The following is a 16,750-nucleotide window of genomic DNA, read 5'->3' on the forward strand; positions in this document are numbered from 1 at the left end:
GCTCACTGCAACTTGAGAGCTGTTTATTTGATTGTAGGGCTCCTGATGAGAAATATAATAAAACGAACATCTTCTTCTGTTAAATGCATTTCATCCCACTTGCTAGTCGCGTGAATAGCAGGGTTCCTTCAAAAGCTGATCATCTGCAATACAATTTTTTCACTAGAAGACAAAATAGATAATGTAAACCTTGTTAATAATAAAAGAAAAATAGTAAGCAATAAAAAAAGATTATTTTGTATCCTTCATTAATTACAATGATTGAAACCTCCACTTAATTTCAAACCATGTTCATGCCGATGCAAAACTGTTATTAGGAAGCAGAAAGTAATGGCTTTCATAGAATAAGCAGCCTCCATCCATTTCCCTGAGGAAAGGGACATCTTACTTGTTGCTATTTGCCTTCTTCCAGCTTCCTAGGCTTTGGTATGTGTTTGATGTGTACCCAACCGTTGCTTTTAAAGCTTTTTTTTTTTTTAATATTTGGAATAGAGCAAAAATAGTTATCCTTAGGTAAATAATTAAAGCCTCGTCACCAAATGCTGAATTTTCATGCAAGTGTTCTTTCACATGAAGTAGACCAGATGTCATGAAGTGCAAAATGAACATTAACTGTATCTTACTTTAAGTGGTGTACATTTAACACAGAGAGGTAATTGTTTGAGTTATTTTCTTTCTTGTAACTCAGATATAACTGAAAAAAAATCCACTTTCAATGTGTTTAGCACCTATTTTTATATTGCTGGCATTACAGTCTACCTCTTCTTATCACCTGAGTGTATTATTAAGCTTTCAGAAGTTGTTCCTAGTACCCATGTGTGGCAGTTAATACTGATTTATAATCTTTGGGATCAGCTGTTTTCTTCCTTTTAATAAATGTGGGGTCCATTCATGTGTTCCTTATATTTTCGTGGTATCAAAATGCTGGAAAAGATTCTGCACCTAGGTAAAAAGTAATCTGGGTCAAAGACAAGTGAAGAGCAGAAAAGTCCGAGTATGTAGCGTAAGAAAGTGAGAAGAACATGGGTGGCTGGCTAGTTATATTTTGGAAAGAATTTCACCAAATAAAATGACTCTTGAGTTAATCTACTTTAAGCAGACTGTGCACCCAAGAGTGCTGGTAGTTTACAAATGTACACCTGGTTCTGGAATAGTTTGTGTTCTAAAAATACTATTCCTGAGAATATAATTATATCCTGTGACCAAATTTGTAATTGCATATGTTTCAGATGTTATTGTTGTAGTTAAATTTCAGCTTTTCTTAGCTTTCTGGAGTACTCCCCAGAGAGTGCTCAAGAGATTCTTAAAAGAAAAAAGGGTTGAGGATTCCTAAGCTGCCAGATACTGTGTTTTTATGAAGCAAAACATCTCAAGCTGAAATAAGGAGATCAAAATGCAATATTACTATACTGGCCCACGGGAATTGAAGCAATAGCGTAACCTTCAGTGACTAGGGCCAGAGTCACATCCAGTGTTAACTTGGGGCAGGCGCGGTGTTGGATTAGAGCCCTCTATTTTTGTTACTAAGTTAGTTCAATTACTATTATGGCAGTTATCCCAAGGCTTTCTTTTTTTCCCCTCTTCTCTCAGATTACACTGCGTGATAATAAGAAGTTGGTCCCTGTCACAATAATCAAACAAGGTAAATATGTATATTTTTTAATTGATTCTTATGCTCTGCAAGAGTAACGTAAAATTAAAATGAAAAAAAAAAATTCTGACTGATGTGAATGTCATGAAAGTTTCCCTTTAGAATAGGTGGAACCTTACAAACTACTATATGCTTTAATTACAAATACTGTTAAGGTGTTACCTATCTGTGTTAATAAAATGAGCTATTATGTTGCATTATAAACAATGACTTAGTTGAGTCATTGAATGGATACCAATCAGTTCTGATTGCTGCTAGTATCCATTCTTTTTCTTTTTCAACTGGATTGTCCAGGTATGTTGATCTCCAGCTGTGCATAACTTGATGGTCAGGCATGAAGGGTGGCAGTATGGATAAGATTCAGGCTACCAAACTTTTTTGTGGGTATCTTCAGCTAAGTCGTTGACTTAGACTCCCTTCTTCTCCTTCCTATTGTCAGTGGAGAGAGATATCTACAGTAGACTTAAACATACTGCCCTTTAGAAATGCCTGTTTCTCTCTAGTAGAGAGGGGTAGTATAGTAGTGTAATCTTTGAAAATTAACTACTTAAAGATAGCTGAAAGAAAATGAGCTGCAGATTAAAACTTGCTAACAGAAATTGTATTGTGAATAATTTTAAATAACAAAAGCAAGCAAATTGTCTTTGGACGTAGTTCACAGTTCAGGGACAGGAAAACACTGGAGGGTGGTGTGAAAGCAAATTACGGTAATTACCATTAAAATATGGCTGTCCTGGCATTTACTTCACATGCATCTTTTTTGAAGACTTGTGAATGGCAGGGTAAAGAGATGTCCTGGAGCTGGCCCTATATTAACATAAGCATAGAATGTCATTCTTCAACAAGGATATAAAACTGATATGTTAGGGGAAAGAAGAGATGCACAGTTAAGAGGTGATGTAGAGGAAACACACTTTGCAGTCTCTTAAACTGAATGCAAATACAGAAAAGATTAGGATGGTGTCCTCATCTCCAAGTATTAAGTTGAGGGAAGGTTATCAGAATGCTGAGGCTTGTCTCAGGTGTGGTTTTGTTTCTTGCTTTGGGTTTTTTTTAAATGATTTTCTAATAACCCTCTGTTGTCTCCACAGTTATTCAAAATCGGACGCAGTCAAAAACTTCAGATAGTTCTTCTCTGCCAGGAGCAATATTAGGTGACTAGAAGATATTTTTATTATTTTTCCTCATCTGTGGCTGAAAATCAGAACTGTCTAAATACTTTTAATTTACTTGATCTTGATAGTTCTTTCCTTGCATATCAAAGGGTATTTTGCAGCTGTTTCAGACAGTATTTGTTATATTTTATGGTGGTACAGATGGTTCAAGCATGATGTAGCCTAAGGGAAACAGGATCATTTTATTGTCATAGTATTTAAAAGAAGGTACTGTCACTGTTTGAGCCAAGAAGTTCTTTCATACTTCAAGTTCTGTGGCAAAGATCTTATTGAGATCAGGGCTTGTTCTTTTTGGTTTTTTAAGGTAGTATGATAACACACCATCTACAGACACAAACCTGTACTGATATATTAGGCTCTAGTGATGTATATTATAACCTTCCTTGCAATTAGAGCTTGATGTTAGATCTCGGGGCATAACTGTTTCCCTCAAGCCATTCACTTTCATGCTTTCTGTTCTTGTTTGACCTATAAGAATACACAATATTGGCTTAGAACATAAAAATGGGGAAAAGTCTATCATACAGTGCTTAATGTGGTGAACTGCTGGTCTGCCTGAAATAGATCGGAAAGGCTCACTGCACCATGCACCTTGTGACCAATTTATTCCTGGATTCAGGAAGGCGTTCAGTCCTTTATGTATATGGAAATACTTTATATAGCTATGTAACTTTGGCTTAAGTTTGCTTTGTGTGAGTTTTAATGTATTGATGTGAATCAAACAGATACATACTAACCACGTTTGGTGCCGAGTCTTCTTGGCCCACCAGACAGAATGTCCCAGCATCTGTGATACTGCAGTACTCCAGGGTTGTATCCTCCAGTACTGAATTGTTTTCCATTCTGATTAATTGTGAAATTGTGGTAGTAGCGAGTGGTGTAAAGGGGAAATAGCACCAAATGGGACTGATAATTACTGAATAGAAATAACTCATTTCCCAGATACTCAGACTAAACTCCCAAGGGTTCAGTAGTAGTTGCTCACATATCTCAGAGGACAGACTGTAGTTTTCGTCTCTTCTGGAATTAATGGCACACGTCTTTCTGTGTAGTGCACCTTATTGTTCCAGGTCTCAATGAAACTCAGCAGAAACTTCCTCCTCTCCTGACAATAGATGACATACCTCAAGCATCCAGGAAAAAACTGGGTAAGCAGAAATGAACTAAGCTTGTATTGTTCGTGAGCAGTATCAGAAGCATAATGATGTGAGATCATGTATGCAAGCAGAAAAGTCCTTTTTTTTTTTTTTTTTTCCTTCTCCTTCCTCTTTTACCTTCTTTTTTCCTCTTTGTTTAATTAATTATTAGCTTGGGCTTATAAGGATTCATAGAAATTTACTTATTATAAAACATCTGAACAGGTTTTTAAGGTATTTCACAGCCATTTAAAAGAATATACAGTAGCTTTGACCCATAGAGGAAAGAAGGGAAACCAGTCATGTTTATGGTCTTTAGGGGTTTTATTTTGTTTTATAATGTAACTTATTTTTTTCATAGGTTATATATATCTTTAAAAAATGGAGATTTCTGTGTCCATTTGAAAGACCAGATTTTCGGTGAATTTTAATTGTATGAGTTCTGGCTTGAGTATATGTGAGAAATTGTTTCGCGAAGAGATTCTTACTTATTATCTGTAACTAAATCCATGAAAAAATGGTAGCCAGAAATTGGAACATTTCAGTACAGGTTTCATGTGTATCTTGTGAATATGCCTGAAACCTGCAGGAAAAAGATTGAGGCTTTTGTTTAAGATCTGTAAACTAGCATATCATCTGTGAATGGCAGAATTGTGGGAAATACAGCTATCTTTAAAAACCTTAATAATGGCGCCAGTGCATCTTTCACAGATCCCTTGAGTAGAGTTCTGGAGCTGATGACTTCTGGCTTGGCTGGTCTTAATACTTAATTTGAACTCTGGGCAACTGGGTCAGATTTTTTTCCTTTCTTATTTCTGCTTTGTTTAATTTATAATAATAATAATCTGTCACTCCATTGCTGGCCATGGCACATTCTCAGACTGGCTTGCTTTGCAGTGAGGAAACAGCAGTGCTTGTTCCTGTTCAGATATTGCGTACGTATAAGGGTAGAGCTACTCAGTAGAATAATAGTCGAACATGTTTGAGTAAGAATATGTTTGAACTGAGGCTGAGTTCCTTAAAAATTAGTATCTGGAAGTACTTACCAGCATGTGACAGACAAATATTCTTAGCATCATCTGTGGCTACTGAAAACTTAAGCTAAGTGGAACAACTTAATTGCAGTATTTACATTACAGAGCATTACTGGTTTTCAATCATGATGATAAAATTAATCACATCGTTAACTTTATTACTAATATTGTCTTTGAACAGCAAGAATAGAAAACAGGGTGTTTATCATTACTAGCTTGGTTTTAACATGTATACGATGTGCAGGTAGCAAAGGTACCATTAAAACTCAGTAGACCATATATTGACAAATCTGTTTTTCATACCCCTTACTTTTAGTTAGCCATATTTTAAGACCTCCAATAGTTTTTTTTAGTTTTGGACTACAGTATCTATTTATATTTGTATATCTCTTATATTTGTTTTCATTTTCTACCAGTAAAATTATATCTTTGTGCAGGAGAACAATGTTGTGTTTTCAGACAGGTCATAAACTTCAGTAGTGTGCGCAGTAAAAATGGCAGAATGTGACTATGAGCAAAAGATGGGGAAAAAGACAAAGGTAGCTGCAGTTGTCCTAGAGTTGTCCAACTTCCTCAGTTGGCTGAGCATAGAACTTGGACTTCTAAATTTAAATGTTCTGATATGTCTAAAATAGATAGCTGGTGTGATGCCAGTTTGGAGCCACTCTTTATGGTAGATTACACAAACACCTTTGTGAAAACAACCAGTGTAGACAAGTGATGTTTTGTTCTGTTCTGTTCTGTTTACTATGTGTTCCTTACCAGAGAACATGAAGTACATGGGTGTACACACAAGGGACTACTGGATTTCAAAGGAATGTAAAACAGGGAAGAGTCATTGCTTGGAAAACAAAAATACTCTGAGAAATAATTTAAATGTATAAAATAATTGACAGAAAGACATATTGTCCAAATCTGTGCATATGTCCTTCACTGATGCCTGAGAATGATGTATGTCTACAATAAAATGCAATAAGGCTTATGCTGTGTGTGAAGTTATGACTAATGATTGCTGACATACTGCAACTATTCTAATTCTATATTACTTAGAAAAGTCAAAATAATGCATCACAGAATATCATATTTGTTGAATTCTCAAAATATTTTTTCTCTATTTACTTAGTCAAAAACTTACTAGTTTTTTTTAAAAGAGTAGTAGTCCAGAAAAAAACCCACAAAATATATTGCCTTAGTCCTCAGTGGAAAAAAAACCAACTGGTGTATTATTCACGTCAAAATTAATTGATTTTCCTTATATCCACTGCTGGAATATCTTTATATCTGTTGGAATAGAAGGCTATTGTCATAGCACTGTAATTGTTAGAAGGAATTGTAATTGTAAAGAAAAATAAGGACATGACTAGTGTGATAATTCCATTGTATTTGAAAAGTTACTAGACTGGTCTTGTATGCTTAGAAAATACATTACATCTTTCAATTTTGAAAAGCATTTTTGCTGTTAATGCTCATGTGCTAGACAAATGAAAAACACTGAAAACTGTTTTGCACTGTGAAAGTAATGATTCATAAGGCATTGAATTCCTTCCTGTAAATTTTATTCTTAAGAATTTTTTAATGAACAAAACAATACCAAAAATGCATGCATTTAACATAGCTAGATAGATGCTTGTACTGATTGTGCAGTGGAAGTTCATTGATTCCTAAAGGTATTCAGCTTTCCACATTTATCCATGTTGGTTTACTTTGGCAAACTGAAGTGGGACAGAAATAAATCTGTAGTAGAACAGAACAGATACAGCTTTGCAATTATTCTCTAATGTCTTTGTCCCTTTAGCTAAGAATGAAACTGGAGTATGGCCTGCTGAATCCAAAACACCAGAAGTTCAAGAAATCTCTCCACAGTCCCTCCCAGGTAATGAAAATTCTATTTTTAGAAACTCTCTGGAATATCTTTGCCAAATATAAACTAAAATTATATCCATCTTTGTGTTGCTTAATCTGCAGTTAAAGACAGTACTTGGAAAACAGGAGGATAATGTAGCTGAATTAGTAGTCATGAGTGGTAGATGTGGATAAAAATCTGAATCTAATTTTGGAGGAAAGTTTCATATGCTACAAGTGTTGCATTTATAAAAACACTTAGAATTAGAACCATATCTTTGTGGGGTGCTGGATACCTTGAAATGGTGAAAAACGGCAAAAAAAGAGTTTTCTTGTGATGCACCTTGGAACTTCTGACTTTCACGAAATACATGAAGAAGAAAATTACAGATAAGAGCATGATTGTGCAAAATACATGCATGAGATTAAGATGGAACAGTCACAGTAACAAGCTCTATTTCAGAAGTGTGGAGGATGGCAGCATGATGTTCCATTTAAGTTCAGTTTTGAACACATAAATCTTGACCACACTCTCTGTGGGCTTACTGGTCCTATTAAAGTAAATAGGAGCTGTTCACATACATGGGAAAGGAATGTAAAATTTGATCCTAGACTCATATTCAAGGTTATGTGTCTGTGAAATGTATGTTAACTTGTATATTTGGAAGACTGAAATTTTTTGTCATCTACTTGTGGCTGAAAAAATACCTCCTATTTAAAAGGGCATACTCAGATGGTAATCTCTCAAACTGTTCAAAAACATGAAGAGAAATTTTAAAACTCACAAGATTTACTGCCTTCATCTGCTTAGGAAACAAGTTAGCGTAACATAAATAGACAACTTTATCAAGTTGTATGACAAGTATAGCCCTATACTTTAACGTTTGCAATCTTAAAGCAAAAAGATTGCGGAGAACTAAATTGTTCAGAGTCAAATGATGAAGAGTGACTTTCCACCCACTTTATTGATGCACATTTCAGAATTGTTTAAGTAGACATATGCCTCTCATCATTTTCTGTAGTCTGGCTTTTATCCTATAACTGAGGCTGAAGTCTTGATTCTGCTGTCACTAGAGACAATAGTCGGCTTCTACCAACTTCTTTGTTGAAAGGGGAGAAAGGAGGCTTGAATGGTGGCAGGACTTTAAAATGAAAAAAGAATTTGAGGAAACAATATGGCAAAGGTTTACTTTGGTTTGGTTTAGTTATGTGATCTTGCTGGCATTACTCTATTCCATCCATAAAGTGTTTCCTGGCTGGCTGAAATAGCGTAGCACATTATTCCTTTGACATCACACAATTCACACGGATATTGCCATTAAATAAGACTGCGTTTATTTTATTCCTTAAGTATAGTAAAGATACCATACTTTACATCATCAGAGCAATTCAGTCTTTAAAACAAGCAAACACTCAATCATAAAACCCCCTCCCAAAGAATATGTAGGGAATAAAAGAGATGTAGGATGAAGTAATGCAGCAAAAACATGTAATGATACACAACCATCCTTTAGAGTAAACAATCCATAATTTTTTTTCTCTGAAAATGTTTGCAGAATTTTATTTTCCACTCAATAGTTAAGTGTATTTGCCAAATTCTAGTTTTAACCATCAATTCTTCTCTGCAAAACCTTCATATGGATAGCTCTTTTCTATTCATCCTAAATATTAAGAGGAAAACAAAGATGCTCCTCCACAGGAATTTATTATCAAAGGGGGCTCTGAACTTCACAAGTTTAGCATATGTGTAATAAACAGTTTGCTTTTAATGGGAAATGTGTGCATAGTTTTTAAAAACTGTAAAGATTTTTTTTTTTCAAATTTTTTTCAATTTTTTTTTGTTGTTTTACAGTTTGAGGTCTCTTGTGGACTTAAATTCTGCAGTTATTTTACTAAATTATTTACCTTGTCTAAGTAACTGCAGAACAAGCAATCTACACATATTTTATAGAACTTTGCCGTTTTGTGAAAGTGAGAACTGAATGCATAAATTTATGTAATCATCTCTCCCGCAAAATCCTAGTCCTCAGGCTTGCATTCATCTAATCAAAATACATCGTTCCTTGTGCTGGAATTTACTCGTTAATCAGGTAAACACTGTGGAGTCTAACACCAGAATTGATATATCACCCTGGGAGGAGACAATCAGTCCATTCTGTTTCCTTTCCTTTGTGTTTTTTAATTATGTTTATGTGCCTGGCATGCAGTAACTCTAACCATAAACATCGTCATCTCTAGACATAGCACAGAATTATATGTTTATGAAGTTGGATAGTGTGTTTCATTATACATTGTAATAATTGGCAAGTACTGTCCTTTAGTGACAAATTATATATAACCATTTGTTAACACTAAACATGTTCTTATTGCTATCACATCATTAGTTATTTACTGAAATATTTAGAATCATTTTCATCTTCCAGTTTGTCCTTCCTGTGTGGTTTTGCTTCAATGTCTCTTTTTCTGTGGTGACCATTCCTTTCAGTCATTTCTTTTGTGTTCACAGCACCAGTGTCTCATGTTAAAGTATGAGTATGTCACACTATTTACATTAAAGAATGTATTCATCGTGGTTAAAGAGGAAAAAAAAGAGAGTGGCAGGAAACAGGGAAATGAAAGTGAATCCTTTAAAAGAAGAAACAAGTTCTTCAAGTGTAATTTCTGCCTAGCCATTGCATTTGCAAAAATAACTTGAATACTTAAGCATTTGAGCTGGACTTTCACAAGTAACTTAAGCAAGAGATGTGAGCACCGGCCTTTTGCAAGGGTTGCATTTGAGAGACAGGGTAATATATAGGCACGATTAATTGAGTTTAGCAATAGGATCTACATCATTATATTTCATTCAGACTTCCCTATTTGAAGATCATACTGGATTCTTTGAGCAAGGCATAGTAATTATTTGCTGTGAAAGATTTGAGGACTGGTGCCAGAAGTGGTAACAGAGCACTGATTTAAAAGGAGCTGTGTGCAGTAGTAGCCGTTGTGTCATCAGTCATGCAAGAAGGGAAGAAAGGAGCTTGAAGTATTTCAGCAAGCAGACTATTTGAAAGGCTCCATGAGCTGGACCACTCTTGTATTCCACTGGGTCTTTGTCAGAGGGTGTGTTTTGTGGTGTGACGTGGTTCAGTAACTTTTTTTTGGTTTATTTGTCAGCCAGGCATCCCATCATTTTCTTAATTTCAGGCCTCCCCTCCCTTGGCATGCACTTCCATGGAAAGACTGGTTAGTAAGCTTTTTCACGCTTTATTTTTGCCAGGCTTGTTACAATATTTTCCACTTAGGACTAATTTATTCTTAACACAACAGCACAAATTCATAATGCCTTTTTTTTTTTTTCTCCCTTCAACCTTTAAAACGCTGTCTAATACACCTCAAACTACCACTACATTTTTTCTCTCAGTTGAATCAAGTGTGAGCCTTTTTATTAACTTCACCGAGAAACCGGAGCTAACCAACAGTTAGAAATATCAGCACATTTGTCTAGGACATGGAAAAACTGGTTTAAAAAAAAAAAGAGCAAGTTATTTCTTTATGTAAGGGATTGTACCAGAAATTTATCAAAGGAGATTTGTGAAATAGAGAATAGGCCTGAAATGAAAAGTACCACCTGTGAATCCAAACTAGGGTTAATGTTTAGTAGGAATAACTCCTTTGTTGCCATGTTTCCCAAGTTCGGTTCCTCCTGTCCTCCTCCTGGCTCCTGAAGGCTTCCCCTTGTGCTCACGTGGGATATGGGAAGGAGTGAGATTATTGCTTCCATCAGATTGTCTTAATTCCAGTTGTGGAGTAAGAGAGGAACATGAATGAGACGGTCAAGAGAAGTTAGACGAAAAACAGTTTAAGAAATGTTGCCTAAATCATTCTTGCTGTATCCCATGCTGTGGTAGTCAAGTAACTTACCTTGCTTGCTCTTGTTAACCATTTACTTTGCAGCTACCATTGAACCAGCATATTAAGCCTGGTTTACCTGGTGCCCTGGAAAAGTCAGAGGCATTTCTCTCTTTTCCTCTAATTTAGCCTTTAAAGCCTAAACTTTCTACTTCCTGTATATTTTTTTACAAAAATGTCTGATGTTGCTTCACGTTATCCCTACAATGTTCTGTGCAAAACAGAGGAGAGCCTGGTTTCTTTTGTCCCAATTCTAGGCATGCCTTTTTTTGTTCAGCTTGCTCAGCTAACTTAGCTGACAAGAAACGTGTTTCATATTAGTATAAACTATCTGACCTGTAAAAAAAACCCAAAGCATAATGAGTTCTAAATTTCTGTATTTGCTTTTGGTAGGTTTGGGGGCGGGTTCATGATTACATTTCACCATTAAGAAATGTTAGCTTTTGAAGGACTTCTGAGGTACTTCCAAGGTACTTCTGAGGTATGGGTTTCTTAGTTGTTGTTTCTGGGTCTGTTATGGGTGAATTTTCTCCCACAAGCTTCATAGAGATAAATTGCTTTAACTTCTCTGTAGAACGAAATCCTCATTCCACTGATGACACTAACAGCACTGTTAACTGACTTAGTAAAAGCTGAATTGAGTCCTAATAAGGCAGCGTCTGTGGAGATTCCAGCTTTTGTGGCACTGAAAAGCACCATACTCCAAAACAGAAAATAGTATCATGGTTGTAACTGTAGTAGCATCTATGTAACTATTTAGAATCTGGAAAACAGGAAGTTTTCTTCGGGAAATGAAATAAGAAGTTTATAAACCTACATGATCAGCTCTTGCTTGAAGCATGCCCAGTAGATTGTGGAAAAAGCATGGAGATTGAGCAGGAAAAACAAAAGTAACTCTCCTATTGTATCTCAAAAAGAAAGTGATCTTTTATTAAACTGAATTAATACTAAAACTCAGTGCTACATTGATGCTTATCACCAATATTAAAGATTTCGTCTAAATACCAACGTGTACTAAATACTGTGCAGTTTGCTCTGTGGAAGGAATTCATGCTCTTAGCACATTCAAGGCTGAGACCTTACAATCCTGTGTTCCATATCAATAAGCTTTGTCATTTTATAATCTGAGATTACCAGTTATGTGTACTGTAAACTGATCAAACGCTATGGGATTTCCAGCAAGATGGAGAGGAAAGAAGTGATCTTGACTTGACAGCTGGAAGAGTATAATTTTGCGCTACTTTATTAAAATATGGTCAGTGATTCAGTTTAGGTACATTTAATGGCTGTTTAATGAACTGCCCATGCTTTACTCTGAAGATGTACAATTAGAAGAACGAATGAAAGTGAAAAGCCTATTATTATTATCAGAAAAATGAAAGATCTAAGGTATTATAGGTGAATCTTTATTCTTTTCCTGATAATTTTTATATTGGAAGGGTTAAAAAAATCCAGAATAGCAGGGAAAATATTTGTAAATACACTTTGTGATGTAATGGATCTTGTTTATAATGTAAATGAATTTGGGAGGCTGTAACAGAAGTACAGTGTGAGCTTCTGATCTTAGCTTTGTTCTTTGTGACTTATATTTTCCTTTGCTTATGTAAAACTGCAACAAAATAAATCCAAAACATCATATACACTTCACATCTGAAAACAAAAATAAATATTAATCATGACGGAGTCAAGCTGCTGCAGAAATTGTTCTTATCAGGTGGCATAAAATGGTGGTAAGAAAAGCAGCGGGCTTTGGGCAGTAGATAAAGAAAAGCTCAGAGGGATTCTAAATTAAGTAAAGCTTCTTTTTTCTAGCTCAGGCTGAGAAAAAACATGGACCTGAGGAATTTAAATCAACGCCTAAACCCGAATTGGTGCAAACTCAAAACATACTGGGTAACTAATTTTGCTGCTTTTTACCTTCTTCATACATTAAATGCTTTTTTCATCTCCAGCAGAATTTTTCTACTACTTGCTGCATCCCCTTTGTATTGACTCCAAAGGAAGTCCTAATTAAAAATTTCTGGTTCCCTTTGTGTTTCCAGCAACTCACATGTGAAATGTAAAGCAGGATGCATCTAGCTCTGGCTCAACCGTGGCTGTTATAAATGTGATTATTGCTAGCAGATTCGACTGGGTGATTCAATTTTATTTTTCAAAGTAATGCTTTCTGCCTATGTGATGTGCATGATTGACATCACATAAAATTTCCATCGGTAAAATTAACCTTAGTGATAGAATTGAAATAATTACCTCTTTGATTTTTCTTCTGATGACAGGTTCATTTAGATAGCAGCAACAGTGATGCAACGGGAAAATTTTATATTGCATGTGACATGGTATAATTGGTTTTGTCCTGCAGGAAAAAAGAGCTCTACTGATTTTTTTTCATAGAGATGTCTTAGAATGAGAGACTTCTGATCTAAGTAGTTTTGATCTATTGTTAATTTTGTGATTTGGAGCAGCATCTACTTACTTCTTGCATTCAGAATTCTAAATTCTCCAATGTTGATTTTGTTGCCTGTATTTTAATCCCCAAACCATGCGAAATTATTAACACGAATTTAAACTTGAGGTTGGGTTTTTTTTTAAACTTTGATTAAATTTTTCTAAAGCACAGATGGCATACATTCAGGATGATGTATGATAAAGCATTGGCATTTGCAGGACTGAAATACAGATCTTCCTATGAAGAGGACTGCTAATGCTTCTCAATAAACATATTTTTACATAATCCTATTGATTCATATTAATGTCATACTCTCTCTTTTGTCTTTTTTCATTTACAGTTGCAAGCAGATTTCCAGAATTTACTGAAGCTAAACCATCAGTTAATCTAATTCTCATTCTAACTTTTAATCAGTTTTAAAGCATAATCAACCTCACTTGGTTTTTGCTGTGCTTTTAAAGATTAAAATATGACATTTAATCAAGATGGGTCACTGCTTAATTTCAAACTAGATGGTCATAGTTACTGATGCGTGTTCATTATCAAATTCCTGTGATTGATGGATTTTTATATTACAATTAGGGAAAAGGTGATTTTGTTCATATTCCACACACCTTTTTAAGTGACAAAGTTATGTGCTTTTTTTCCTAGGTTGGAACTACTTTTTTTCTTTTTTATTAAATATCATTGGTTTCAGGAGTGAGTGGTTTATAAGCCAAAATATAGTTCCATACTGTGTCTTGTCTTAATCAAGTAAAGCCTTGATTATTTCTTTTATCATAGCTTCTAATGAAATACAGCCACTTCCTTCTGGATCCAGAATCTCTGATGCTCCAAAAAGTCCACTGACAGAACTTGGTAATTACTTTCTTTGTAAATTTAGTAAACTTCAGTGGAAAATTATCTAATTCTTTTGCTGTTTCTGTGGCTGGTAGGTTTTAATGCTTCAGCTGCAATAATATAATTCGGTATGTAAAATATGGTAGCCATTAGCTTTTTCTTGACAAAATTTGCAAATTTCTTCTTTCATTCTGTCATGGTTTAACCCTACCTGGCAGCTAAGCACCACACAGCTGCTCGCTCACTCCCCCCCCGGTGGGATGGGGGACAGAATTGGAAGAGTAAAAGTGAGAAAACTCGTGGGTTGAGATAAAGGCAGTTTAATAACTAAAGCAAAATCCATGCACGCAAGCAAATAAGGAATTCATTCACTGCTTCCCATGGCAGGCAGGAGTTCAGCCATCCCCAGGGAAGCAGGGCTCCGTCATGCATAACAGTGACTTTGGAAGACAAAACACCATCACTCCGAACGTCCCCCGCTTCCTTCTTCCCCCAGCTTTCTAAGCTGAGCACGATGTCATACGGTGTGGGATATCCCTGTGGTCAGCTGGGGTCAGCTGTCCCGGCCGTGCCCCCTCCCAGCTCCTTGTGCACCCCCAGCCTCCTCGCTGGTGGGGTGGGGTGAGAGGCCTTTTCTGCCTTGATTCTGTGTAAGCCCTGCTCAGCAGTAACGAAACCGTCCCTGTGGTATCAACACTGCTTCCAGCACAAATCCAAAACATAGCCCCATACCAGCTGCTATGAAGAGAATTAACTCTATCCCAGCCAAAACCAGCACACATTCTAAGTCTGGTTTTGCTTTATTGTTGTGACAGGATGCTGCAGATTAATGCTTCATTTTAAAAAACAAACAAAAACTCTTGAGGATATATGCGCTAACTTTTATCTATAGAATGATGATGACAATTTATACCTAGCTAAAATCTGTACTCTCAGTTTTGTAATTTTCTTGGAAGTATCCCATAGGCTTCTGAGACTGACTGTATTTCAGAGTTGGAGTGCTGTTCCAGCCAACATCAGTTCTGTGGGTTTTCGTGTAGTTTGCCAAATGCTTTAATATTTGGTTAAAATAGTGCCATAATTTGTAGATGTTGTTGTGGTTTAAATATTCATAAGTGTTTGCTTACTTCCAGATTCATTAGTTGTTTGGTGATGAACTTTAGGACACTTTGGAAAGGCCTGATATTTGAGAAAGTATGGCACTGCTCACATTTTCAAAATAATTTTACCTGTGTTAGGGTCAAATGTTATGGTCAAAATCTTCTTATGGGCAAACAGGAAACCTTTTCTTTCTTTTTTTAAAAGTTATATTTTATATACATATGCATGCACATTTACATGTATGTCTATATGTGTAGACATGTATAGACATGTATTTACATATATGTATATGCATATATATGTATATGTTTATAAAGTCAAGATTTTTTTTGCTAGTGTAATAGAAATCTTAACAGTCTATGCAATTCTAGAATCATCATTAGTCTAGATCTAACTCTTACAGTAAAACAAAGAATATTAACGCAGGTAGAGTATTTACATACAGAAGAAGCCTCAGTAATATAATTAAAATAGTAACGCACAAACTTCTTAGTTTCTACCCTTTTTCCTGGTGTTTCGCTCACCCTTCCACTGCACCTCTGGGTCCTTAAGTTTGGTGATTTCATGCTTGTGTTCATCATGAGTGGGGACGTTTCAGCAAGTTACGAGCATCTGGAGTCCTGTGCTGGGGGGAATATGATGTTCATGTTGATGATTTCTTCCTCCTCTCTTCTTTCTTTCTTTCTTTCTTTCTTCCGTTGAGAGACACCTTACATCTGAATTTACTATATATAGTGTCATTTGTGTATGTTGGATACTATTTCTGTGTTCTGGTTGTTACCCCTAAAGTAAATTTTGTCCAGCTCCAGGTGTGCAGTTTTTACAACTGACTATCACTGAGCTATTTATGGCATGGGGTCTCCAATGCCAAGCCTGGTCCCCATCTCTTATCATCCCATGCTTGCACTCCTCCATGCCATAGCCTGTGTCTCCCCTTCTCAAGACCTCTGCTTTCATAACAGGCCTGTATTTCTCTACACTGTGTCATTGTGTTAATCATAAATATCTAATTCTACCGAAACATCTGCTTGTTGATGCTGTTTATAGAAACAGCTATTACACTAGTTAACTGGAGTGACCTTGAATCAGTATGGATTTGTATTTCACTAAGCATTAGTCAAGAAGTTATCATATAATAGTGCTGGTTTATTTAGACAGCATACTTTTACTTAATGTAGTCTGCCAAATTTTCCAGGAACAGCTCTTATTTCTTGAAATGCATATTTGAACCAAATTCTCAAGAACATGAAAGTGGTCTTCACAATTTGTTCTTAATTTGCTACAACTTTTGACAGGTCTTTTCCAGATATGTTTGAGGGGATGGGGATATTTATTTGTTGTACTTGTAGTGAAAGAAGTTTGGTTAAATCCGTTTAGAGGCAGGATTGGTGAGAGAGAGACATTCAGTGATTTAAGAACCTATTTGCTGTAAATGTAGCCGAAAACCTGAGAATTATTAGGGGTGGGAAGTATTTTTGCTTTCTGCTGGGGAATAATAACATAATCCTATGTTTGTCTCAGTGCTAAAGGTAAAATAAAAACAGTTGAGGCAAAATACATGTTTCATTCAAGCATTTATTCTGGTTTTGTTCTCATGTCTTCCATTCCTGCCAAATAGTTTCACTTAGCAAAAG

General features: G+C 35.8%; 1 protein-coding gene across 1 annotated transcript in view; it reads left to right on the forward strand.

The window, feature by feature from the left end:
• Positions 1–16,750, forward strand: part of ABI3BP (ABI family member 3 binding protein) — a gene marked incomplete at its 5' end in the record, with an annotated part of 167,248 nt that overhangs the window by 54,989 nt on the left and 95,509 nt on the right. The window contains 6 exons of the mRNA XM_082332100.1: positions 1,591–1,642; positions 2,743–2,805; positions 3,879–3,974; positions 6,792–6,869; positions 12,542–12,622; positions 13,959–14,033. Coding sequence (XP_082188226.1) covers positions 1,591–1,642; positions 2,743–2,805; positions 3,879–3,974; positions 6,792–6,869; positions 12,542–12,622; positions 13,959–14,033 — 445 coding nt within the window. The remainder of the gene's footprint in view (positions 1–1,590; positions 1,643–2,742; positions 2,806–3,878; positions 3,975–6,791; positions 6,870–12,541; positions 12,623–13,958; positions 14,034–16,750) is intronic.

The sequence above is a fragment of the Platalea leucorodia genome (genome assembly GCF_965183815.1).
Source record: "Platalea leucorodia genome assembly, chromosome: 2".
Classification (NCBI taxonomy): Eukaryota; Metazoa; Chordata; class Aves; order Pelecaniformes; family Threskiornithidae; genus Platalea; species Platalea leucorodia.